Below are 25,966 nucleotides of genomic sequence, written 5' to 3'. Positions count from 1 at the left end.
TTGCTTAGTTTTCAAATAATAGGAAGTCTAGAATTCAATCAAAGCGGAGATGAGGTATTTAAGTGATTTTAATCTTTTCTATATATGTAGGAAACGAAGATGTTGATTTGAGGACAAACTCGGGGAATCATGTGAATCCAACTATTAATTCATTGTATGCTATATTGAAGTATTTATTAAAAGAGGCATGAAAAAGTCATATGTAATACTGCTACTGCCATATTTTATTACCTTATAGCATAATGAACTTATTTTAAAATTTTAGATTCTATTAGATAATAGATTTTTTATTAATGTTTTATTAGATTTCTATTAATGTTTTGTTATATTTTGTAATATTTTTACAGTTATTTAAAATAGTTTTTCTGTCAAAACTATGTAATAAAAGAAAACATGTATATAAACATTAAAAGAGAGTTTGAATTGTATAAGCAGTTTGATAACTTTTCATTTTTTCATTTTTTATTTGGTTATTAGTTTTTGAAAATTAAGCATAACAATTTTATTTTTTGTTTTTATCTATTAAAATTAAGTTTATAAACAATAATTTTACTTACAAATTTCTTCTTTGTTATTTTAAAAAAGAAGCCAAACTTTGATTAATAAAAAAGTAGCTCTTAATTTTTTTTTTAAAAAAATTTGATACATTTTAAATATATATATATATAATGGTAAAAGCTTCACCGAATTGAAAATATATATCACGATAAATATTTGGAATGAAGCTTAATTTTCAAAAATTAAAAGCAAAAAATAAAATGGTTACGAAATGTAGACTATTCCTTCTCTGTTTTAGAAGTTGGGTTTTAAAAAATTAAGTTTTCAAGTATTATTTTAATCTATTGGTTTCTTTGATTTATTAACTATATTTTAAGAATGTTTTTAAAAAATCAACCAAAATTTTAAAAAATAAGTAAAATAATTTTTAAAAACTTGTTTTCGTTTTCACAATTTAACTAAGAATTCAAGTATTTACATAGGAATGATAAATATCATGATAAATAATATATTAAAAACAAAAAACAAAAAGCAAAATAGCTATAAGTTTGGACACAAAACTATTGAATTTTAGTTTTAGCTAAAGTGTTTAAAGCTTAACTTGATGATTCGTTCCATCTTAAAAGTGGAAAGTTTGATTTTCATTTTCACAATTACTGTACTAAAAAAGTAAGGTTAAATGTTTCTTTGAAAAATATAAAAATTGATAAGAAAAACATAAATCTTAAATACAAAGAACGGAAAAAACGAAATGTCGCTAAGTAAGGTTTAGGTAGTTTTTTCTCGGTTTTTTTTCAAGAATAATAAAAAGATACAAACTATTATCGTCTATGCAAACAAAAACAAAAATTCATTATTCTTGATTTTGGCCGTTTAAATAGTTGTCTACTTTACCATTTTTGTCATTTTTTTTTAATATTTCTCATAAAATTTGGTATATTTGAAAAGAAAAAAGAAAAGGAAAAATCCAATCATTTTCTTTTATTTTTGGTATATTTTTAGGTTAAAAAAAAATAGTTGAGAATTGAAAATTTTAAAATTTTAAAGTTTAAATATTCCCTAAAATGAAATAAAATAATATTTTTAATTAATAATTTATGGTATCCCTAAAAGAAAAGAAAAGAAAAGAAGTTAATTAATGGAATAAATATGAAAGGATGGTTAAAAGAGAATGGAAAGATAATCCTTAACATTATATGGAATTCCTTTAAGACAGAACTTCCAAAAACACAAAACAGGGAAGCCTTTTATGCCTTTAAGCCTTAAGCATCCATTAGCATTTAGCCTTGTTTTTGTTTTCCAACAACTCGGTTTTCCCACCTTCAACTTCTTCTCTTCCATTTTTCTCTTGCTTCCTCTTTCTTCTTTCTTCTTTCTTCCTTCTTTCTTCCTTCTTCCACCCACTCCTTCAATTTCTTCCCACAATCCCATACTCTCTCTCACACACATAGATATGAGCAGAAATTCGAGTCCCAGACCGTCGGATTTCCTCTCCTTTTCCGCTTCTCTTTCCCTACTTTTCGTCTCCGGTACCTCCTTCAGATCCCTCTTTCTTTCTTCCATCCCTCATTTCATTTGATGCAATTTTTCCTTTTCTTTGTTTTCTTGATTCTGTTTCAATGTTTTCCCTTGATTCTTCTGTGTTGAGAATCGAGATCTCGTTTTCTTTTTTTTGTTTGTTTGGGTTTTTATTTCATCTCATTCCCTGTTAATTAGTTGAACAAGTCTTTTGGGATCTTCGTTGTTTCTTTCTTAAAATTGTGTTTTCAGAACTTCATTATTTGTGTTTCAAGGTTGGTTGCTGTATCATGATCTCTGAGGATGTAGAATTAGGGAATCCCAATTTTGAATTTTTCACGTTGATGTAAAAAATTAACTTCTTCTTGTACCATAAAGCAGCCAGCCGTAAACTTTGTTTTGTTCATTCAATAGCTATGCACCGTTTTGCTTATTGAAAATTAAAACAAGGAGTTTTGATCCATCTCTGGCTCGGATACCGTATTCATTGGTTTTTTTTTTGAATTTATTTTCATTTGTATGATTTTTGGAGAAAGGAAATTCAAGCATGAAATAGTCTGTTAGGAGGCGTTTGGGCAATAACTATTCTAAGACTATAATAACCCCTACTGCTCCCTACACTATTTTACGTTCATCGCTTTTTTTATCCTTTGTTGTAGTGTTTATTATTTCCTTCTACTTGCCCTAAATCCCCCCCCACAGTATTTTACCTGTGTAGATTTCAAACCCCACATGGTTACTTTTTCTTTGAGTCTTATCTTGAAATGAATTTTGTTGTCGATTTGTAAATGTTAAGTCATGAATTAGTACGTATTGAGTCATGAATACTTACTTTTGCAGCTGTCTCTTAACACTTCTTTTGGTTGGCTACTACAGCCCTTTCTGATGATTCCAGTAAAAAAGACAGTACTCACTCTGGGAATCATCCATCCTCTAGAAGCAGCACTGGTTCAATGGTTGCCATCATCCTCCTTGGAATTTTGGTAGTTGTGTTATTATCATTTTTCCTTTTCAAGTTATGGCAAAAGAAGAGAAGAGAAGAGCAATATGCCCGACTTCTTAAATTATTTGAAGAAGATGATGAACTTGAGGTTGAACTTGGTCTTCGGGATTGAGAATATCTGAAATTCTAGTTCACTTAAGTTTGGTATGTCATTGATCTCGTCATTCTTTTATTCTTACCTGAAATAGCTTCATATTGATATGATGGAATGTTATTAGATGATACGGTTGCCTATGATGAATACAGTCTGAGCAAAATATATGTAGTGGCATTTTTATTTTTCTATCCATGGCTGCATGACCAATAGTTCTTTTTCTTCAATTTGTTTTGTTCATTATTGAGTTCTTTTTCTTTAATTTGTCTCGTTCATTCTTGTCCTCTATGTTGTCATTAAGTTCTTATTTTTCATGGAAGTAGTACATAAAAATGATATTTAAAACAACAAATAGTTTTGATTTGGATAGTTAAGCGAGATATTCATTTTCTTTGGACAAAGAAATGATCATTCCATTGAAAATTGAAATAAATACAAAAGAGTAGGGTCCCGAGGCCCAAGCGGAATTATAAAGGGACTTTCCATTTGGCCAAAAGTATCGAAATGAGAGACTGGAAGAGGGCTTGTATTGTTTTGCACCAATATGAAGCCGAGAACTATTACAGAAAATTGTCAAAAGGCTTTCATTTTACATGTACTGCTGGTATTTCATATGAAAAAAATTGTTGGCAGGTTTTGTTCTAAGAGGTGAGGTATGCATAATACTCGGATGTGCATTTAATATAGGAGATTGCTCAGTTTTGCATCTTCATTTCTCCATCGTGTAACCATTTTTACTTCCTAAAAGGCTAAATTTTTTTCTACATATCGAACAACTCCTATTTTTTCTGTTTCTTTTTATCTCCCATCTTTTCCTTCTCTGCCATCCTTTTAAGTGCAAGGTTGAGACTCATTGTGGCGTGAACTTTACAATTTACAATTAATAACTCTTATATGGGAAGTGGAAACGCCTGACATGGTGTTTTTAAAAGCAAATAGCTTTCTGAGAGGCTAAACAGAAGGTGCTAGGGTGGGGCGAGACTGAGTAAGGCGAAACATTGATCTACTTAAGGTTTCAAGCATATTCAAATTTTGATCGTGGGGATGCTTTTCTACATAGGAAATATATTATTAGTAGGAAAAGTAGATGGGTGAAGAGGCATCATGTTAAGCACCACCAAGAGCATTACAAGACGTTAGACCAATTGGTATTCATAAAAATGAATCTAATTACAAAATAACTTAGAGGACTCCATGAAGAGCTGTAAAAAAACTTCCCACAACTTAGGCATAACAACTTTTTCCCACAGAAGTTTGGCATTTCATTTGAAGGAATGTCCCGAAAGAACTGTTCAATGCAAGAACATCCATTGTGAACACCAGAAAATACCAAATTCATTCTGTTTGATTCAAGGAGTAGAAGTTCTTTAGCCCATGAATTAGTAACTTCTTATATAGCTCACAACTAACCAACTCTTTACATTTAACAACTCAACTTCTTGTTCCAAACACCTTGTCTCAAGATTAAACAACTCCACTTCTTTCCCAAACACCTCCTAAGAAACTAATGCCAATAGGTTGTGGCATAAGGGCTGGAATAAAACTGTTAGCTTTGACCAATTCCATGCTTCACAGTGCCTTTGGACTTTGTCTGTTGCTGTTGTATGAACTCTATCCAAAGCTGGAGTCCACGTTTTCAATATGTTTTCTGAAATTTAATCAATCTCTTTAAAAAAATGCTGAAGTCCGCAGGAAAAGTTCAACTTTCTTAGAGGCTTCTTTCCATAACTCATCTGAGTATTGAAAGTAAGGGATTCTCGCTTCGTTTGGTACTTAGAGAAAGGCATTCATGTGTTGGACACATGAAGAGAACATGTAACACATTAACGGGTGTTAAAACTCTTAAAAAAAACCTATACATTCCCTAGGAATCTTTGAGCCCGAGTTGAGCTCGAGTTTGCTATTCATGTGTACATTGAAGACAGATATTGCACAGTCTAATTATTTACCTTGTCAGTGGCTTCATGATTTAATCTACTGGCTTCGCTGTTATATTGCTTATTATAGAGTCTTTTAATGTTCTAGACTTGGTATATTAGCTTTTACGTGGTTCTTGCTACTGCACTCTATCAATACTGTGAGTTGTTTGTTTATTTTAATTGTTTTTTAGATTGTTCTTGCATCACTGTTGTTTCATTTCATGTCCTGCCTACATTAGGCATTATAGGCCTATCACACCTTGAACGTTCAAGCACTTCTCTTGTCATTGTTTCTTTTCTGTACAAATTTGCATATTAATTTTCAAATGTTTACTATACCATACCCTGTTGACAATATTTGTTGATCCAAAATTCTCTTATACGACCTGAACATATTCTGCTGGCTTCTTTCACAGGCTCAGAAACCATTATGTTGGAATGGTTGCATTTTAAATGTCTAAAAGGTGGTGAGATGATAGAGTGAGTCTGTTGTAAGGTTAGATTTTTTTTTGTTTGTTTTTTATTTTTTAAAGATTGGGGGTGGGGCATAACCTTGTAATTCCCATATTATAATGGATAATTTTGTAAGGAGTGGTTGAAGGATACGAGTCCAGGTTTTGTAAAATTGATGTCATATAGAAAGTTTAATGGTGAAAGCCGAAAGGGTTTTGACTAAAGCCTCAAATATTATTCTAAATATGTTTGACTTTTTAAAATGTATTTCTAACCTCAAAATGTGTATCCCATCTAACAAAATTCAACCCGTCTTCTCCATCAAGAAAGAATAAAAGAGAGTTATTAATCAGGAAAGTACTTTTGATTTGTTCTAATTTTAGGGTGTTTTAGATGACTTTTTTAGGTTTAAACTAAAATGCTAATAGAAAAAAAAAATGGATATGGGTGTTGGGGGGAATGTTGTGGGAGTCAAATATAAAAAGTACCAAATTCGTAGAAGAAAATATTTAAATAAGAAAAAAGCACACAATTTTGGTCCTAAACTTAAAGTAAGAAATTCATGTCTTTTTTATTTGGTTTGCCTTTGCCATTGGTACTTAGATATGAAAAAAGAAAAAACAATTCTATAGGTCCTTAGATATGAAAAAAATAATTCTATAGGTCTGGAAATTAGTTAAAGCAGTTTGTATTAAAGTTGACTAGTAGTTGTGAAGCTTTAAATGATAAAGCTAACACATGGAGAAAATAGCTTACTTTTTAGGTCGCATCTATTTGTGTACATTCCAATTAATTGTACACACAAACTCTTCTTCTGAAAAGGTTGACATTTTACAAGAAAGGCATATGCACCCAAGTTCTTTTTTCTTTTCTTACCTGTTGATCTTGGTCATGGTCATCATTGTCATTCATTTGCTATTGTTCTGTGCTCCCTCTTCCTTTTCTTTGCATTTGACGCTTGTCGTCATTCATTGCACTTCTTTCCATGTGATTTTGAATTAGTTCTTGTATAATAAACAACGTTGAACTAGAGTGACCAAATTTCATCCTGTTTGTTTAGATTTGGGAGGAATGGTTCCCCCTTATTTTGGAATGTTGTTCGTTTTAGATCATGTCTTAGTGCTGGAGGGGGCATCGAGCAAAGTTTTGTGGCAAGCAAAGAGAGAACATGATGAATGGAGCATTTGTAGGTAGAGAGACGATAAACAAATGATGACAAATGTAGTGATGGCAGTGAGTCGAGGTAGCAAGTTCATTCAACCTCAAAAGCGTTAATGTGGAATGATTCAATTCTAAAAACTAAATAAATACTAACATTTTGTTGATATCAGAAAGCACTCTGCCCTCAAGAACTTGCAAATGTTCATTTTTTGAAATTGTGAGAGAAACAAACACTATAAGATCACTAATTCGACGTTGGTTAGATGTAATTACATTTTAGATAGAACACTTTGTTTTTTATTTCACCTTAAAAGACTTCATACCATAGAGATAGTTTTTTGTATATCTCATGATTATCTCGTATAAAAAACGTGGAATTTTGGTTGCAATTTAAACTAGTTCTTTATGCCTATATTATTCAAGTTAATCCTCACTATTGATGTACATGTAAAACTGATTGATCATAAACTTACAAGACGAAATACTTAGGGGTGTTTGACACACCAACACGAGATGCGTTGAGTTGGAGTTGGTGGAGTTGAGTCGGTATATTATACCGACTCTCCCTTCTCTCCAATATTATTTACAGTGGGTTCACCCATCAACTACCATGGACGATTATCACTGACACTTAAAGAATAAACTTTGACGACTACTTTCAGATGTCTAACTCTGATGGTCGATTTTGGGCTTCAGTAACCACCTTTGACAACAAACTCTGGCGAGCTCTTCAGACAACAACCTTTGCATGACCAACTTTGACGACCAATTTTGGGCTCCGGTAACCATCTCAAACAACAAACTCTGACAAAAATCAACTTCGATGACCAGCTTCACGATACAAATTCTAGGCTTCGACAACAAACTCTTGCGACCAACTCCAAGATCACCTTTATGCAACTAACTTTTCCCTCCAACAACTACCTCTACGATAAACTTCAACGAATATTCCCTTTGATAATAAACTTCAATGACAAGTGACAACCACGCCTAACAATCAATACCAACATTTATCTTAGGCAACCATGAATGAGAAATACCACCTCTATTGATCAACTTCAACAACGATCACATCTAGCAGCCAACTTCAACAATCGTCATGAACAACTAACTCCAACCACCAACTTTGTTAATTTTCAATTATTAACTCGACCAATAATATACTATAAAAAGAAAAAAAGAATTTGACTGACAAAATTGCACTTAAAAACAAAATTGAAATTATTCGTTTATTATGTTTAATAGTCATCTTTTGTAGTAATTTGATATTGAGAAGTTGTCTAAGGATGGTTGAGTCATCCTTATGGACTTACTTGTCACAAGCATCTAGAAGATCAATTGCTTCTTAATAACATCGCCACAATCAACGAAGATATATTGTTTATGCTTACTAGGTATGACTAATAGAACTTCAACTTCAAAGAACAATACTTTTTTGTATGCAGGAAAGTGGTTTTTTTTGTTGACCAAATGTACACACACTATTATATTTTTATTTAATTGCATTCATATATCAAATAAATGTTAAGGATTAAGAAAAATATGTATGTAGTTGAATGGTGGATCAAAAAACAAAGAAAAACCAAACAAAAATAACAAATTAAAGAATCCATAAAACAAAAATTGTTTTTTAAAAAAGATTTCTAGCAATAATTAGTAAAAAAGAAGATATATTTTATATATATATATATGATGCAAAATTGTTGAAAAAATATGGTGACATTTCATTAACTCTAGGGAAGATTCAATTAAATAAATAATGAGAGAGGAAATGTACAAAACAACAATAGGAAAAAAAGAAAAAGAAAATGATGCTTTTCCTCTAATTTCTATAATTTTAAAAGGTTTTAGCGTTGGGTGAAATAGTTAATTTTAAATAATCCAACTCAAAGTAAATGTAACACTTTTAAAATCAAATTAAGTAGTAGTCTATAAGATTACTTCAACACTCATTTTTAAAATCATTTACCTATATACTCATATTACACCCATATATAATTACTATGTATATATAATTTACTATGTATGAAATATATGTGTTTATATACCTAAAGCCTTCAACTCGTTTAATTTTTCTAGCCTAATCACATGTATCAATGGCCAAATCGCAATACGTGCTTGTAAAAATGGTATGGAATCGAGAGCCATTGTTTCAAATGAACCAACCGATGAAAATGGTGCCAGGAACGACTTCGAATTTTCATACATATGCATCGTATAACTACATGTAAATACGCACTAAATTCTTAATTCCAAACAAGTTATTTATTCACACATGGAAGTACGGCTATATCATAGCGATCAATGAAATAGACCATAACAACCACTTTCTCAAATTATGCTAAAATTCTTGCAATACACGAAGCAAGTCGAGAATGTGTAGTTAAGATCAATGACTTAACACATTCGTGGAACATGTGACTTGTCTCCTAGTAAAATTCTTCCAACGATACTATACGAAGACAACATGACATATACAACTCAAAGAAAAGAAGGTCATATAAAGGAGATAAGACAACATATTTCACCAACGCTTTTCTACACTCATAGTTTTGAAAAAAATGGTAACATCATAGTACAACAAATTTGTTCTATAGATAACCTAACAGACTTATAAAATCATTACCTACCTCAACCTTTGAAAAATTAAATTAGTACATAACATTGAAATGCAACAACTGAGGAGTAAACTCTATTATGTTTCCTTCGTTAGGATTTCTTTTGGGTTATAAATGTTATAATAGATGTCCATTCAGTGGCTATGTAATATTGGTTTTGTAGTATGGTTGAAGTTCCATATGTTTTGGAGAGAATGAATAAAATTTTATATTATTTTACAACCAAAGTTATTTATAATTTAAGAAATCTTAGATCTGTATAAAAGTGAGTAGTGGGAGTGGGAGTGGGAGTGCATGGCTGCCCACATAATGCTGTTTATAAAAAGTAATTGTGTGACAGGTAGGCTACATCACATCCCATTTAAGTATGAAAGTTTTGGCATTGATTGTTGGATCCACCGACATCAATATGAGATCCTAAAGTATTTCTAAAAAGACAAAACTCAAGCACAAATAAAGAGTCAATTGGGGATTTTTTTCAGTAGCTAGACCACATTGAAACAACTCTGTTACCATCAGGAAACTACATAGAATCACAATTTGAAGTCTAATGCTGTAGTTTAGAGAACATATAAAATTTAAGGACTAAATTGGCACAACCCATTAAAGTTTATGGGGCTGCATTTATAATTTAACCTAAATTAAATAACTACCTTAGAGAACAAAAGGGAAGTAAAAAAAAATGAAATAATGTTCAATTGGGGGGAGGGGTTTCTCCTTCCCTCCCATCATATTAGGGAAAAAAGTGGTCAGCCAAATAAGCAGATCATAGGCCATATCAGATTTAGCAGAGAGAGTAAAATCAGCAGAACTCTTGACCATGTGGTGAGTAAAAAGGCAGCAAAAGCTCTCAAGACATTAACTTCCTATTCAATCATGAGAACAGCTACCGTGGTGTTGTTTGAACGATGATGCTTGTTGTCTGAAGTCATTACTCCTACCTCCCTGTCTTGGCTCGTTTGAGCCCTGTGCTGTTAAACGGCGACATGCTCGGGCTCATACTTGGACTTTCCTCCCTTAGGGTGCCATTTAGTAGTGCAAGTTCTCTTAGTTGTTGCTTCTTATATTGATCCAGCAATTCATCCTGGAATAAACAGAAACTCAATAAAACTTGGCTTTCTATAAACATCGAAGACATGTTTTCTGTAGATGATTGAACCGTTTTGTTCATACCACAGGTTTCAACAGACTTTCTAAAACTGCCACTGCATGATCCAAGCGTGCGTTTATTGTATCCTCTGGAAATTCTGCCTCAACTAACAGATGCAAGGGCTCATTAAGATGCTCATATCCAGGTTTGTCCTTTAGTTTCTCTTCCTAAAGCACAACATTCGGGTACATTGTTAGCAATACTGAAGTTTAAGTTAAGATTAGGAGATTGAAAAAAGTTAATTTCCCAAAAAAGATGTGTATAAGGCACTCTAACTCAAGGCAGTAAAAGAAAGTCACAAAAACTATTAACGGCCTTCCTTTTGATGCAAAAGATTATTGAGTTTTTAATATAACCGAAAAGAGGTAGAAATTTGATGATCTTTGAAACAAGGAAATGTAAACCATGAAGCAGATAGCGTTCATGACGCATACCAGAAAAAAGAAAGGAATGCCAAAGAGGTAAAGGTTTACACAAGAACACATATTGTATGAATGAAATGTATCAAATACACGTTTTCATAGGATGAGGTTGAACTTGTTCGCAGCATGGCAATATAACTGATAAAGTAGATAGTAGAAGTTGGAATAAAGATGGAGTTGGAACATAAAATGCAAAGCCTCCCAAATCCATATTCAAAACATACAAGATGACGCACAACTACAGGTTAAATATGTATAATTGAATGGTTATGGGTATTTCACAATTTGGAAGAAGTAAGAACTCATAAGGGAACAAAAATATTTCTAGCATCAATCAGAAAAATATTGAACAGGACACTGCTCATCAGTTAAGTCTTAAGTGATGCAACAAGTAAAACGTTTAACCACACCAAGAGAAATTTTCGGTACCTCTAAAGCATCCTTGATAGATCCCTTGCCTCTTATGTACACTCTACATTCTGTCAAGGCTTCAACTCTTTTCAAGGAGTTTCCACGCGGTCCCAGAAGTCGTCCAACAAAATTATACTGCCGTGATTTGAGCAAGAAACTACTAACATCAGAGAGGCAAAAGGTCAGTACAATCACCACCTATCATAAAAATATTTTAACTTACATTTGGATATTTGTCAACAGGTACATCAAGTCTAACGACTCTCTTAACTATTGGTGTCGTAGGAATTCCTTGCACTCTCGGCCAACCCATTGAATGAGCTTGAAGGGGACCCATACCATGGACATGTCCACTCCCCTGCAGAAAATAAAATGTAACTAAGAAGCATGAGTATGGATACGGACATGCAATCCAGATGAAGTGACATGTCATTTTTCAAAAGTTAAGGACACATTGATTGAAATGTATTTTTTAAAAGGATCTGTAATTTTTGTACAATAAAGAAATTTAAATTTGACGTGCATGAATTATATACTAAAAAAATGAGTTTGACGTATTTCACTCTCAATCAATTATTTTTTATCTTAGTACCATTTGTGTCTATTTCTTATGTTTAAACATGTGACCTATTGTCCCTTGAGAAATGTTTGGTCCTTATTCACTGTGTACAACTAATATTTAAGGCATATACATTGTGCTTGCTAACAAGTGTGTGATACTGTACATGCATGTCTATAAAATTTCAAAGTATCCAAGTGTCCAACATATCTGATGCAGACGCGTTAGCCAAGCGACAAGTGTATTTGCTTCTAAGTTTATTTTCAAACCAAACAAGTACAAATATGAAAACCAACTTATCCTATTTTGAGGTTGTTGAGGCTAGAACCAAGGAGTTCCCTAGTAGTAAAGGCTGGGAATTTTTAAAAATACCCTACAAAATTTTGAATTCCTGCCCCCAAGACAAACATATAAACATGACGAAGATTTAATAATGTAAAAGACTCATATCTTGAAGGTAGCTATTGGTCACTCTGTTGTTCTTTCATTCATTTTAAAGAAGTTAGGTTTTCCATTTTACAAAAATATCCTAATATGAAGAAATTAGTGATTAAAGAGAAAGACTTCGAATCGAGATCAAGGATGCCTGAGTACCATTGTCAATGTAAGGCAGTTCCAAGGATGTCCATTACAAAAATATCACTAATTAAGAAAAATCTTTTTAGTACATTATCAAATAAATTATCCAGCTAACCTCCATTTGCATTGGAGGCCAACCTTCCATGTCCATTGGTCTTCCATTCGATAGCTGACCTAGTGACCTGTAAGGACTGCCATGCTCAAATCTCTCATGATCCACAGAAGTTTGATTAAGGCCTGATAAACGTCTGATCTCTGCAATGAGAGGTCATAAATAAGGGGGGCGCACATGCAATTGACTAAGCGAACACTCATGTTTAAGATGACGACTTTAAATGCTTTGTTATTCATGAAATTTACTAGTCACTGGTTAAGAGGAAAATAATCCAAAAAATTCCAAGGTCAAGTCTCGGATTCATAACATCATCACAGGTTAACATCATTTTTTATAAGTCAAGACAGTATGGTGTTCTTGATTAGTCTTATTAATTATGACTTGACAGTAGGATACATTTTTGCCTCCATCTACACAGAGAAAATGACACCCTTGGACATAACAGGCTTAGCCTAAACTTAGATTGACCTGATCCCAACTAGAACTTGGTGATATAGAATAAGGCATAAGCATTTAGTTGGTCCCAGAAAACAAGAACTCTCCATTGCATGTAATAGGCAAACAAAATAAAATAGGTATAATCTCAGATTCTAAAGTATTTCAAGGTAGCATGGGTGCGTCATTTTTTAGGCAAGCACAAGCCAAACAACCATCAAATTCATCTCTCCAACCACCCAGCCTCTATTTACAACTAGTGGACTCAAATGAACAAAACGACACTCCTCTTAGAACCTTACAAATGGCAAAGACTACACTACACACTACCTTTGATACAGGTCCTATTGTATTCCACCAAAAATACACCTTTTCCTCAAGGTGTGGATCAGGGGAATGGTTCTAGGCTGAAACTATTTCCTTCTATATTCCTGATAACTAAATGCCACCACGGTTTGCACTCCATCCAAGCAATCCTAAACGAGCATTGCCTTGTGTTAAACCACCTCTAAACACTTCTTCTGCATAGCTCAAATATGAAATTTTCCTACACCTTCCTTTTACCACCAAACTTCCATTTTCCTCCATTGCTATCAGACCTTCACTGCCCTTCATTTCTCAAGCAAGCATCTATCCATCTGCAATTCTTCCACAGAAGGGAACAAAGTACAAAGGCAAAGCTTCAAAATGAAGGATCTGAGAAGGGGGGATGATATAGCTCACAACGTTTACAAACCCCCATTAAAGTTGAATACGTATGGTTTCATTTTTGCTAATGTGCATTCATGATGCCATCACCCTGTTTATAAAGATATCAGCCACTACCTTCAAATCTCACTCTAGTGATTTTTCTTTCAGAAAGACTACCAATTTCTCCTCAGACAATATTCCACTTGCTACATCTAGCCACAAAATGTATCGTTGTCATTCTTAGCCCCTTCATGAAATTCCATTTCTGATCCTCTAATCTTACTTCCTCAGCTAACTCTGTTGCATCCTTTGGGAGCAAATGAATTTCCTCATTATAGCTGAGGAAGTAAGAAATAATATTCCGATTGCTCGTTGGTGGCTTCCTCCTTCTCAAATGAATTTCCTCCTTCTCCAATAGCAACTAGCAAATGACAAATTTTCATTCAACATATGTTCCACCAGATCGGACATTGCATCTTCTTCGCTGTTCTTGAGTCAACAAATTTCCATCACCAATTTCTTTCAACATCTTAAATTTTCAAAAGCTAGCAAACCCACTTGTGCTTCAAGCCTTTCTTCCAATAAATTAATGCATCGAATGATGCTTTGATACCACTTGATACAACTGACAGTTAGTAGCATTTTAATGTGAAAAATATAGCAATATAGCTACAACACCAAGTATTATTATTATTTTTAAAAAAAAGTTTTATATAAAACTATATGGAAACATGGGAGCTTAGTTGTAATTAAATTTGTTCAAATGATTATGAGAGCTGTTTCTACCCATACCCTTAATACACTACAAAGAATGAAAGTCCCTAACTGTAGTATAAGATGGAAACTGTGGTTCTATCAATGCCAGCATGAGAAACAATTATAAGTATTGCAACAACAAAATGCAATGCTAGAGATCTTATAACCCCACCCTGATTCAGAAGTCTGCTACAATGAGGTAAAACTTGAACAAAGGGACCCAACTTCTGTCTCTCTGACAGTAATTCAGCTAGACACCTGCCATTGTCACACAAAACACAAAATCACCATCACATATAAAACTCATAAGGTCCAAAAGTAACACAACTACATGTCCAACAGCACAACCATATACAAGGCCATCTGATTAGTATTCAAATGCAATGATAAAGATCATCAAACCAAAAAAAGAAAAGAAAAAAGAAACACCCATTATGAATGATTAATCAAACAAGGAATCTGAATCAAGAAGTTCCAAATAATAATTAAAAATAGAAAGCAAATCATGATCAATAATTGAGAAGAGAAAGAAAGAAGAATTACCTCTCCCGATCTAAAGGGATGGAAGGAGTCCTGTGAGGCGATGCATGAGCAGAAGGGGGAGGGTAATGGAAGTAACTCCCAGGTGGGGTTCTCTCCCCCATCACGCATAAACTAAAGAAGAGAAGAAACCCAGAAGTAGAATTGGGTTAATAAGTGGAAAAGAAGAGTGGAAAGAAAATAAAGGAGGAACAACAGAGAAACCCAGATGAAGAAAGAGGCATACCTTCGGAGAAAGAGGGAAGAAGGCGATGAATCTCGGGGGAAGAGATAAAGGGCAGTGGGTTGAAACTTGAAAGGGGGTTGGTTAAGAGTATTAGCGGTGGGGGGAAAAGGGAAAGCCCTGTGAAGAAGAAGAAGAAGAAGAAGAAGATCGTGAAGAGGTGTATGGGGTTGCGAATTTGAGTGTGTGATGATGTTGGTTGTTGTTGTTGTTGGGTCAGTGGCAATGAAATGAGAAAATGAGATGAGGAATGGAATGGGAATGGGAATGGGAATGCGAATGCGAATGAGAAATGGGCAAACTGGTGGATGCGTCTTTTTCTACCCAAAGTAAAAACCAACATCTCTCTCTCTCATTTGATTTTCTCTCTCTAACACTCTATATTAATTTTTGTTACCATTTTACCCCTAACCTCACGTGGGAGTGGACCCTACTCCTGACCCAATCTGACAATACCCTTTTTAGTTCTCTTTTAATATTAATATTAATGTTATTAATCTTAATTATATTTTATTCATTATTATGTACAAATTTTTATCTCCTTCCTATCATACTCCTATACTTCTTCGAGCTCCACTAATTTGAGAAAATTAGATTGAATGAAAAAAAAAACCCTTATCTAGTTCACGATGTTTACTATTTCGTTACTCGCATCAACTCATATTTCTCATCAAAATATTCACATTCCTTACGCTTCCACACTAACTTTCCTATAATTATTATAAATATAAATAAACTCTTTGTTTTTATCGTTAACCAAACAATCTCTTGGAGTCATTTAGATCTCACATATTCTTTTATGAATATAGATATTAAACATCTAGAATTTGAATTTTTGAGTTTTAAATGTGATGTGCATGATAATTAATATATTTGTGTTCAATACAACATTTTGTATATATAAACTAAAATTAAATAATTACTTGATTAAGTATGCAAGATGAATTAAATTTAACATTAGTTAATTTATTTATTACTAAAATAACATATAAATAAATTATTTTTAATTAAATATAATTAATATAAATTAATTAGTATATTGAAATATGTTTATAGGTTAAAAAATGATATTGGTTTATATACTTCCTAATTTGTTAAATTCTAGTTCTTTTACTCTCAAAGGTTCAATTTTGGTTGAGTATTAAAGTTTTCATGGTTAATAATATCCTTAATTTTAAAAAGTGAAATTATAGTTTAACTATGCCTACAAAGTGTGTGAAATAAAGTATTTTTTACGGCTAAGAAGTTTACAATTTGGATTCTCTCTCGATGTTTGGTCATTTCTATAGTTTAATAAACTATATTTGGTCATTCCTAAGCTTTTTAACTCTCATCTTTACCATATCCTTCATTACATTGTGGTTTGCTTTCAAATCCTAAATCTCTATTGCTATCTAAAGTCATTAACCCCAAGAAAACCCCTTTTTATCTCACCGACAAATGGATGGTTTCACAAAATCTGTTGCCTTTTCAAATTATTAAAATAATTGCTTTCCGAACCCAATTGTTAAACTATATAAAAAGAATTAATAATAAACAACAAAGTATTTACACAAAAACCCAATACAATTTAAATGGTAAATATCTTGTAAAAAATAAATGAAGCATCATGAAATAAATGTATAGCATCTTCCCCTCAACAATGCTACTTGAGGAGACCACACTCTTCCTCCCAAGGCCCCTCTATTTATTAATAACCTCTCTTCCTCATCCACTAACTTCAGCTGATCTAATCAAATATTGTTCAAAAGTCCATCTAAATTTAGTTGAGACATAAGTAGGTTAAACAAAAAATAACTTTTGTCATCTGATTTTAATAATTCAAATTCAAAATTGCATTTAGAAGTGTAAAATAAAAAAATATTCCATAGCAAAATCACTCCCCAAACATAAACTAAAATTCTTTCAAATTCCCCACCCAAAATTGCAGCATATAAGTTAAATACTCACAGATATCAAAAAACTAAAAGCTCCACCAGACATTCACATATTTGATTCTCCAACATAGAGATTCCATAGAAACAGACAGTCCCTGAAATGAACCTCTCATTAGTGTCTGACAAGAGATTTCAATGATCCCTTGGGCTACATAATGAAGAAAATAATAATAATAATAAATCTAAGTAAAAATATAAATTATATGTAAATTATACACCAACATAATCCAAAAGCAAACAAATAACAGAAGAGAGTTGGTAACTAGGAAGAAATGAACAAGCAAATGACAAATAAGAGAGAGAGAGAGAGAGAGAGAGAGAGTTACAAAAATTGTTGAACTTCAAGAAGAGGAGCAACAAGCCTTCTTTGTGTTGGCCTCTGACTCACCAACCACAATGGTTTTTCCTTCCTTGATGTTATTAGCAGCAGCAGGCTCCTCTGAATTAAGGGATTTTTTACTGATTATTCGATATATTTCGGAAAGAATAGTTTGGAAAGCCTTCTCCACGTTTGTTGCTTCGAGAGCAGACGTTTCAATGAATGATAATCCTTCTTTCTCAGCATAGCTTTGTGCATCCTCTGTCGCCACTGCTCGGAGGTGTTTCAGATCTGTCTTGTTTCCAATTAACATGATTACAATGTTGGAATCGGCATGGTCCCTAAGTTCCTTCAACCAACGGCTTACGTTATCGAATGTCATTGGTTTTGTTACATCATAGACTAGAAGGGCTCCAAGTGCACCCCTATAGTAAGCACTTGTTATTGCTCTGTAACGCTCTTGACCGGCTGTGTCCCATATCTGAGCTTTCACAGTTCTTCCCTCGACCTAAGATAATGCAGCATTTCTTTTTCTTGATAACTTTCATAATCAAAGCATAATAATAAATATAATGAATCCCTTCTTCATCATGAACCCTCAAATTCCACCGCAAGGCTAAAATGTGATATAAGCAGTAAACAAATGATCGAAAGTTGTTTTCTTTGTATATCCAAAACGTTCTGTTGAACTTATAAAACAAAGACCAAGTTCATAGGCAAAAATCAGAAAAGGAAATTTTGTGCCTGTAATTTAAGTCCAAAGAGAGGGCCAAAAAGAAAAGGTCATATATCAAATTTCACAAACAGATATCCAAAAAACCAAACAGTTCCAGTCATTTAGCAAGGAGTCACCACCGCGTTCCAAGTTAACTCAGCTTATGAGTCAAACGAAAATGAAAACCAACATCTTTAGCAGGATAAGAACAGATATAACAAAAGTTTCACTCATTCTGCATAGATCCAGATTATGGCATTGTTTGGTTCGACAAATGTGCCACTAATATAACATAGCCATTTCAAGACAAGACAATCTAAGAAGATCCAAAATCTATTATCAAAACATGTATATGTGTTAGTAGGATACTAACCATATAACACTTCCCAGATATCAACCAAATACCAAGAAACTGATATTTAAGCAACCACATATTGCATTGTAAATCAACGTTTGCGGCTAGATTTATAAATGTTTCTTAATTTTTTCTAAGTATTTGTAAAATGCTTGTCCTCTTCAGAATTGCTTTCGAATTTTTTGAAAGAGTCAAATTGCAAACCAAAATGGAAATGAAGGAATGAAAGAAAGGTAAACTGAAACAATAATTGCATTTCCAGGAAAGGAGTCATTAATTCAGATTCGTATTTTTAAAGTATGGCATTATAGTTATAAAGACTAGACTAAATGGTAATAAAACAACCAATTATGATCGACAGATATATCTCCATTAAAAGTTAGAATGAAATCAAATACTCATACCTGGATCGGAATTTGAACAACTCTCATAAAAAGATATACCTAATCAAATCTACACGCAATTTTCTCGATTCATCATCCAAATCCAGATCAGTAAAGAAATGAATAAGTTCCCGCATTCCTCAAAATTAAAATGAAAACACAACCAGAACAACTAATTGAGAACACAGATCCGAAAGAGAAAACAGATCATTTCTTGAATTACAACAAATAAATTGTTCTTTTTTTTTTAAAAAAAAAACTCGAGTTCCAAAATCAATCCAAATGCAGATTTACACACAGATCGAGAATGCAAAGCATAGAAACACACAACGCCACAAAGATATAAATACCCAATGAGAGACAATGAGAGAGAAATGAAGAGGGGGAGAGAGAGAGGGAGAGATATACCTGAAGAGTACGAGTAGCGAATTCGACGCCAATGGTAGACTTGGACTCCAAACAAAACTCATTCCGAGTGAATCGGGAAAGGAGGTTGGATTTTCCAACGCCGGAATCACCGATAAGCACAACTTTGAAGAGATAATCATAGTCATCGTCAGGTCTCCGGGCCATATCTCGCCGGTATTCTCTCTTTCTTAATCTGGTTCTTCGTTTATTTGGTTTACAGATTTAGGTTTCCCAAATCTGGAAAGCAAAAATCGAAGAGCTTTGTTTTGTTGTTCCTCCTCAGGAATAGAATCACTTTGAATATGAAGACGAAATGGAGACTCCGCCGACTTCAAATCAAAATGAATTTCTTTTAAGCCCGAAACTGCCCTTCTAGATATGGGCTTTTCCGACCAACCGCCAACTCATACATCTTAATCTTTATTTTTCCTAAGCATTCTCTTTTTTTGTCCTCCAAATTTTAGGGTTCTTTCTTAATTTCATATCATATCATTCTAGGTTTCGAGATAAAAACACTATCAATAGGGTTCTACAATCTCTTTCATTTACTACTTCTTTCATCCTATCTAATATTTGGATCTCAACAAAACTCATCCCATTATTTATCAATTGTATTCCTTCTCTTTGTAGCCATCCATATTTGTAGCTCTAAGTTGAGTTATGAAGACTAAAGTTACTAACTGCGTATACGAAGCGGTAGAATTATAAGTTGGAGTCTTCAATAATTGTGCAAAAGAAGGAAGGAAATATATTATTTCAGGTAAGTTTTCAAACTTCAAAAGCAAACACTATTGAAATTGAGTTATTTAAGCCAACTAATATAGTTGGTGAGATAGATAACTCATAAGTTTTTTAGTATAATCGTCTTCTTCTTCCTCCTTGCTCAGTATTTTTCCAGTCATGATTTTTTTTTAAATTGCATATCCTTCATCTTAACAACCATTGAAGTATATGTTAGAAATTAATAAGTTAGATACATTATGAATAACACATTCTTAGATACATTTCTAATTTCAAGATACATGTAATTGTTCAAGTATATGAATGATATGTATGCATGTAGTACTTTATTTATTTTGTGTCTTTTAGGAAGTTTTTCTTGGGTACTATATAAAGAGTTCATTTTCTTCGTTTGTATGCAAGAGAATCAATGGAAGAAAATTGAAGTTTATAAAGAAAGTGTGCTTCAAGAGAACAATGTTCTTCTCTTATGTGTTCTTGAGTTTTCTAATAGAACAAGTTTTTTCTCTTGAAAGTCTGTGAGATTTAGAGTGAATTTAGAGTGCTTCGAACAAAGTGGTAACAGAGCAAAGGATTGAAAGATGTCATCTAACATGTTGCAGCATCAACTTCCTCGCTTTGAAGGAAAAAACTATAGATGGTGGAGCCAACAAATGAAGGTTATTTATGGATCTCAAGATCTTGGGATATTGTTGACAAAGGATATTTAGAGCCAGAAAGTGAGAATGGTTTTTTACCACAACAACTCATTGAGTTGAGAAATGCTAGAAAAAAAGATAAGAAGGCATTGTTTTTCATCTATCAAGCTGTGGATGAAAATATTTTTGAAAGAACATCAGGAGTCTCTAGTGCTAAAATAGCATGAGATGCATTACAGAATTTGTATGAAGGAGAAGAAAAAGTAAAATTGGTCTGATTGCAAACACTTCGAGTTGAATTTGATACCATTCGAATAAAAGATGTTGCAACTATTGAAGAATTTTCAACCATGTTCTCTTAATTGTTAATCAATTGAGATCAAATGGAGAAACAATTGAAGATTAAATGGTGATTGAAAAGATTCTTAGAAGCATGACTAGAAGATATGAACATATTGTTGTAGCAATTGAATAATCAAAAGATTTGTCAACTTTCTCCATCAATAGCTTAATTGGATCTCTTCAATCTCATAAGCTCATATTAAAGTTGTTTGATTCTACTCCTTCAGAAGAAGCTTTTCATATGCGATCCTTCTATAGAGGATGATATGATGGAAGAAGAGGTGGACGTGGTGGCAGAGACAATGGATGATCCAATATCGTAACAAATACAAAGTCAGAGAGCAGAGACAATCAATCTTCTTTAAATAGAGGAAGGGGAAGAAGTTCAAATAGAGGAGGAAGCATAAGTGGTGGTCGTGGAGATTTTTCTCACATACAATGTTTCAATTGTAGATGTTATGGACATTTTCAACCAAACTGTTGGTCTAAGAACGCTAATTCTTATCAAGAAGAAACCACTCTATTGCATGAGCTAAATGAATGATCAAGGTCTTCTCTTCCTCACACTCAACGTCCAAAAAACAAGACTAAAGAAATATGATATGTTGATAGTAGTTGTAGTAACCACTTGATTAGAGGAAGAAATGACATTTTTATATCTTTAGATGAATCTCATCAAAATTTAGTGAAGACAAGTGACAACAAGAAGCTTGAAGTCAAATTAGGAAAAGGAGATATATATTCTTGTCAAGACAAAAAAAAGGAGTAAAAAGACGTATTGATGTGTATTATGTTTCAGATCTCAAGCACAATATTTTTAAGTGTTAGACAACTTCTCCTAAGAGGACATGGTATTATCTTTAAAGATAGCATATATGAAATTAAAACCAAGAATGAAGATCTCTTAACAAAGGTTCGCATGACTCACAACAAAATGTTTCCAATTAAAATATACTATGCAAAACTTGTTTGATTTGAGACTTTAGTAAATGACTCTTCATGGTTGTGGCATTGTTGATTTAGGCACCTGAGTTTTGACATTTTATCTCACACGTGTCAACAACATATGGTGAGAGGAATGCCAAATATTAAAAAAGATTAAATTTGTGAAGCATATATTTTTGGGAAGCATCATCAAAATTCATTTTTCGACATGAGGTTTTTGGAGAGCACCGAAATCTCTCAAGCTTGTCTAATACAGACCTATGTGAACCCACGAGAACTACTACATATGGAGGTAATCATTATTTTTTCACATTTATTGATGACTATAATCGAAAAACATGAATTTATTTGCTAAAAGAAAAGAGCACTACTTTCAAATGTTTCAAGACATTCAAAGGAATAGTTAAATATGAAAGTAACTTGAAATTGAAATCATTGTGTTTAGATCATGGAGGTGAATATATTGTTTTTGTAGATTTCTTAAAGGAAAATGGAATCAAGTATCAAAAGACTGTTTGAAGAACTCCTCAACAAAACAAAGTTGCAGAGAGGAAAAACAAAATAATAATGGAGCTTGCAAGAAGTATGTTGAAGGCCAAGAAACCTTCCGATCAATTTTGGGGTGATGCAGTAACTTGTGCTCTTTATCTCCTAAATTGAGCTTCACTAAAAGTGTGCAAGGTATTACTCCTCGAGAAACATGGAGCATGTTGAAACCAAAGTGTTACTTGAAAGGGTTAAAGCCTTTGACAAGAGAAGATTTTATAGTTTCATAGAAACCTTAGATCGATTTAATTGGAAACTTAAAAAATATCGTAAATTGACAAAATAATATAGAAACTATTTTTTTTATTATAACTTAAAGACTAAACATGTTTTCTAATTATAGACTAGAGAAAGAAAAACTAACGTAGTTACGTATCAGAGACTTTCCTATTTTCTAAGATGAGATTGATTTGTAGGAATCAATTGGAATATGAAAAAGTTTTTGAGAGAATCTTCGAGAGAATTCGGAGAGAGGCAAAATGACTTAAGTTTAAAAACCTGTTTTCTTATATGTATTTATAACTATCTCTTCTTCAAGGTGCGGAGACAATTATGAGATCTTATTAATTTAAAAAAATATTAAATTAATAAAAATATCAAATTAACTAATTAATTAATATTTCATTTAAATCATATTTAATGAATATCTCTCACGTATCTTATAGTTTTAACTAATTTAATTTAATTAAATCAAATTTAATAAAATAAAATAAAACTAAACTATTAATTAATTCAATTAAATATTAATTTAATAGTTTAGTTTAATACTAATTTAATTAAATCAAATTTAATTACTAAATTAAATATCTTATATTTAACTTAAATTAAATTTGAATCATATTCAAATATAAATTTCTCCTAACCAATAATTTTAATATAAATTCAATTCACATTAAATTAATATTTGAACTCATTCAAATATTTTATCTCTCATAAATTAATTTTGAATCATATCTAAAATTAAATTTATATAATAAAGTTTAATTAAAATATAAACTTTATATTATAATGTATCACAATACATTATAGTAATTCCCAAAGTAAATTCGAACATTTCAAATTACAACAAATATAAATAAATCTCAATACCTTTTACGAGCTAGGAAGGGGACTTAATGAACCTATATATTAGAAGCTACAACGATATGAGTTTAATTGGCTATACTCATTAACCACATTAATCAATATTCGTTAACTGTTTGTACACTCCACTAAACACTCACAACTGAATCTTCTCACGGTAGATATATTTATGTGTTTATGAATATAGATCAATAACAGTAACTTATTCCTTCATGAGTGTAACGACCCAACTTTTCGAACTAAACTGTGATCATTACTTTAATACAAAGACACTTCGTTTAAACATAAAAGTTTGTAAAATCTGTTAAAAATCAAATAAACATCGAAGAATTTTTAATTGGGCCCTATTTCAAACAAAATTAAAGGTTCAAAAGTATCGTCTATAAAATCATCAAGAAATAAACGGTTGTTCTAAACATGAAACTTTTTTAAATCATCAATATTACAGAGAAACACTAAAACATTAAAAGCTGGAAGCGAAAGCAAATTTTGAAAGAGCGTTCCCATATGGCAATCACACGTCCTTTTTGTCCCTTGTCGATCTGCTCCACATATTACTTTTTCCTTCCTGAAAAAGGTTAAACATAAAGGGTGAGTATAGATATACCCAGTAAGAGACCCACTACTGGTTCCGTTGGGGGTATAAACTGTTAATTGCCTATTAGGGGTACCCTACGTCATAACAGTCTTGTGATCCCGTAGGATGCACATAATTAATCTAATGCCCCCGAAGAATGCACATGTCAGTCTAGTGCTCCTGAAGGATGCACCTATCAATCTAGTGCCTCCAAATGATGCACAACAGATGGTGATCCCATGGGACACATGCAAGACACACTACCCAATAAACAAAGCTAACAATTTTCCCTCAGTCCATTCTAACCATTTAAGCAGTCAATTCATAATACTGTCCAAGTTATCATCATCATATAATCGTTTCAGTCCAACACAATTACAATCAATTTACCCATACTAACACATAATCAATCAGTAGCATAATAATACATCAGACAATCAAATTTACATATGTGTCACCCTCCTCAGTTCAGTCAATTCAATCTACAGTACACTATATCTATACATTTACATAACAGTTAACAACCCTTAACTCAATTAGTTCAATGCTCTCAGTTCAGTCATCATATCTAAATTCACCTATCAGTCAATACATTTTAGATGAGTCAGTTCAACATTCTCAATTCATTATAGAGTCCAGTAGTAGAAACCCCTTACCTTACGGTTATCTAAGCTTCTTGATCGAACTAAAGTCCAACAAAGCAACCTAAACATAATTAAACGAAAAATCAAACACTTTCATAATACTTTCTCCCACTCAAATTACCCAAATGTGAATTCTAAACTTACCTAGTAGTGGAGAATCAAACTCCAACTAAAATCTAAAATCGTTGTGAATTCCAAGAACTCGAATGCTATTTCCAACACCTTCAAGAATTGAATAACAAGTTAACCAATTAATCTAACGTCACAACTCAACAAAACTACAATTGCAGAAGTGGTCAAACCCACTATTACCAAATACCACCAAAAACCAATGTTTCATGGTAAGGCAGAAGCGACCGCGCTCCAAACGAACTAAGTAATGGCAAACAAAACCAAGTTAGATGGTTCAAGGAGGGACAAGGCAGTGTGAAACTTCGCCGCGCAGCTGGAGCTTCGCAGATGAAGACAAAAAAAGAGCAGAAACGACCGCTTGGTTAAGACCCGAATGGTGCAACGCGGTGGCAGAGACTTGATGGAATGACAAACAACCTTGGACGCGTTAGCTTGGGTAGTCGTCGGGTGTAGGAAAACGCGTGCGGCGATGACACTTTGTTAATAGAGAGGCGACGTGACGTGACCTTCACCGGAGAAGCTGTGCTCGAACGAAGCTTGGAGCTCGGCTTGATGTTGAACGAAAACTTGACGAGCATGGGCAGTTGACATAAGAGATTGAACGAAGAAGAAAAGAAGAAAAGGGGCGGTGGCTTCACGAAGAAGAGAAAAGATGAGGGATGGGGAAGAAGAAGGCACACAAACGAGAAAGGTTTAATAATAATAGATTATTTCTTCTTCTTTTCCACACTCAAATTCCTTTCCATTTTCACTTATTTTCTTTTCCCTCAAAATAAATTGTCTTCCATACCAAACTATAATAATATAACACTCAAAATACTTAAACCCAAAATCCTTAAAATTTTAATAAATAAATTATCTCACACCTCAAAATTTGGGGTGTTACACTGAGTGTTCGTAACACAGCTGGACAAACTCCTCTCATGCCATAGAAAGGGTAGAGCCCTTTGTTCAAGCTAAGTCTCGTAGGCACCATTTAAGGAAAAACTCATATATTACCCTAAAGTCGGAAATGAGTGAATTCCATCTTGTGTGATTATGTTCTCAGCTCCACACT

The 25,966-nt window shown here is 32.9% G+C and overlaps 2 protein-coding genes and 2 long non-coding RNA genes across 8 annotated transcripts; 1 reads left to right on the top strand and 3 right to left on the bottom strand.

Moving 5' to 3' along the window:
* Positions 1–1,706: 1,706 nt before the first annotated feature.
* Positions 1,707–5,759, top strand: LOC101208189. 3 transcript variants are annotated; one of them, XR_968865.2, is made up of 3 exons: positions 1,707–2,027; positions 2,893–3,163; positions 5,449–5,759. It is a non-coding gene; the product is annotated as an uncharacterized LOC101208189 (long non-coding RNA). The 3 variants fall into 3 exon arrangements; XR_004215643.1 differs by having other exon boundaries at positions 1,740–2,027; positions 2,857–3,163; XR_004215642.1 differs by lacking the exon at positions 5,449–5,759 and having other exon boundaries at positions 2,893–3,166.
* A 3,948-nt stretch (positions 5,760–9,707) lies between these two features.
* On the bottom strand, positions 9,708–15,464 carry LOC101207700 (KH domain-containing protein At1g09660/At1g09670). The gene is made up of 8 exons (XM_004133672.3): positions 15,148–15,464; positions 14,925–15,035; positions 14,554–14,639; positions 12,501–12,640; positions 11,471–11,605; positions 11,266–11,382; positions 10,438–10,581; positions 9,708–10,348 (listed from the first exon to the last, which is right to left on the bottom strand). Exons 2-8 carry the CDS (start codon positions 15,023–15,025, stop codon positions 10,202–10,204), a joined length of 870 nt encoding a protein of 289 aa, XP_004133720.1. The 5' UTR covers positions 15,026–15,035; positions 15,148–15,464; the 3' UTR covers positions 9,708–10,201.
* A 1,580-nt stretch (positions 15,465–17,044) lies between these two features.
* LOC101207947 (ras-related protein RABA2a) lies at positions 17,045–19,766 on the bottom strand. Of its 2 annotated transcripts, XM_031883267.1 has the most exons (3): positions 19,262–19,766; positions 17,408–17,908; positions 17,045–17,176 (listed from the first exon to the last, which is right to left on the bottom strand). In XM_031883267.1, the coding sequence occupies exons 1-2, from the start codon at positions 19,424–19,426 to the stop codon at positions 17,423–17,425; spliced, it is 651 nt and encodes a 216-aa protein (XP_031739127.1). In that variant the 5' UTR covers positions 19,427–19,766; the 3' UTR covers positions 17,045–17,176; positions 17,408–17,422. The 2 variants fall into 2 exon arrangements, with proteins under 2 accessions (XP_031739127.1, XP_004133721.1); XM_004133673.3 differs by having other exon boundaries at positions 17,100–17,908.
* Positions 19,767–23,867: 4,101 nt separating this feature from the next.
* LOC116402837 lies at positions 23,868–25,661 on the bottom strand. 2 transcript variants are annotated; one of them, XR_004215500.1, is made up of 4 exons: positions 25,097–25,661; positions 24,922–24,999; positions 24,790–24,838; positions 23,868–24,124 (listed from the first exon to the last, which is right to left on the bottom strand). It is a non-coding gene; the product is annotated as an uncharacterized LOC116402837 (long non-coding RNA). The 2 variants fall into 2 exon arrangements; XR_004215499.1 differs by having other exon boundaries at positions 24,922–25,661.
* Positions 25,662–25,966: the final 305 nt, after the last annotated feature.

This window comes from Cucumis sativus, chromosome 3, assembly GCF_000004075.3.
Source record: "Cucumis sativus cultivar 9930 chromosome 3, Cucumber_9930_V3, whole genome shotgun sequence".
Classification (NCBI taxonomy): Eukaryota; Viridiplantae; Streptophyta; class Magnoliopsida; order Cucurbitales; family Cucurbitaceae; genus Cucumis; species Cucumis sativus.
Note: the sequence above shows the minus strand (reverse complement) of the source record. Positions and strands in the feature narration are given on the sequence as shown.

Coding starts and splice junctions, on each gene's coding strand:
- LOC101207700 (XM_004133672.3), bottom strand. CDS start 15,025: ATGGGGGAGAGAACCCCACCTGGGAGTTACTTCCATTACCCTCCCCCT. Junction 11,606..12,500: donor GGCCTCCAATGCAAATGGAG/GTTAGCTGGATA, acceptor TATTTTCTGCAG/GGGAGTGGACATGTCCATGG. Junction 10,349..10,437: donor AAAGTCTGTTGAAACCTGTG/GTATGAACAAAA, acceptor TGTTTATTCCAG/GATGAATTGCTGGATCAATA.
- LOC101207947 (XM_031883267.1), bottom strand. CDS start 19,426: ATGGCCCGGAGACCTGACGATGACTATGATTATCTCTTCAAAGTTGTG. Junction 17,909..19,261: donor TCGCTACTCGTACTCTTCAG/GTATATCTCTCC, acceptor GCATTATCTTAG/GTCGAGGGAAGAACTGTGAA.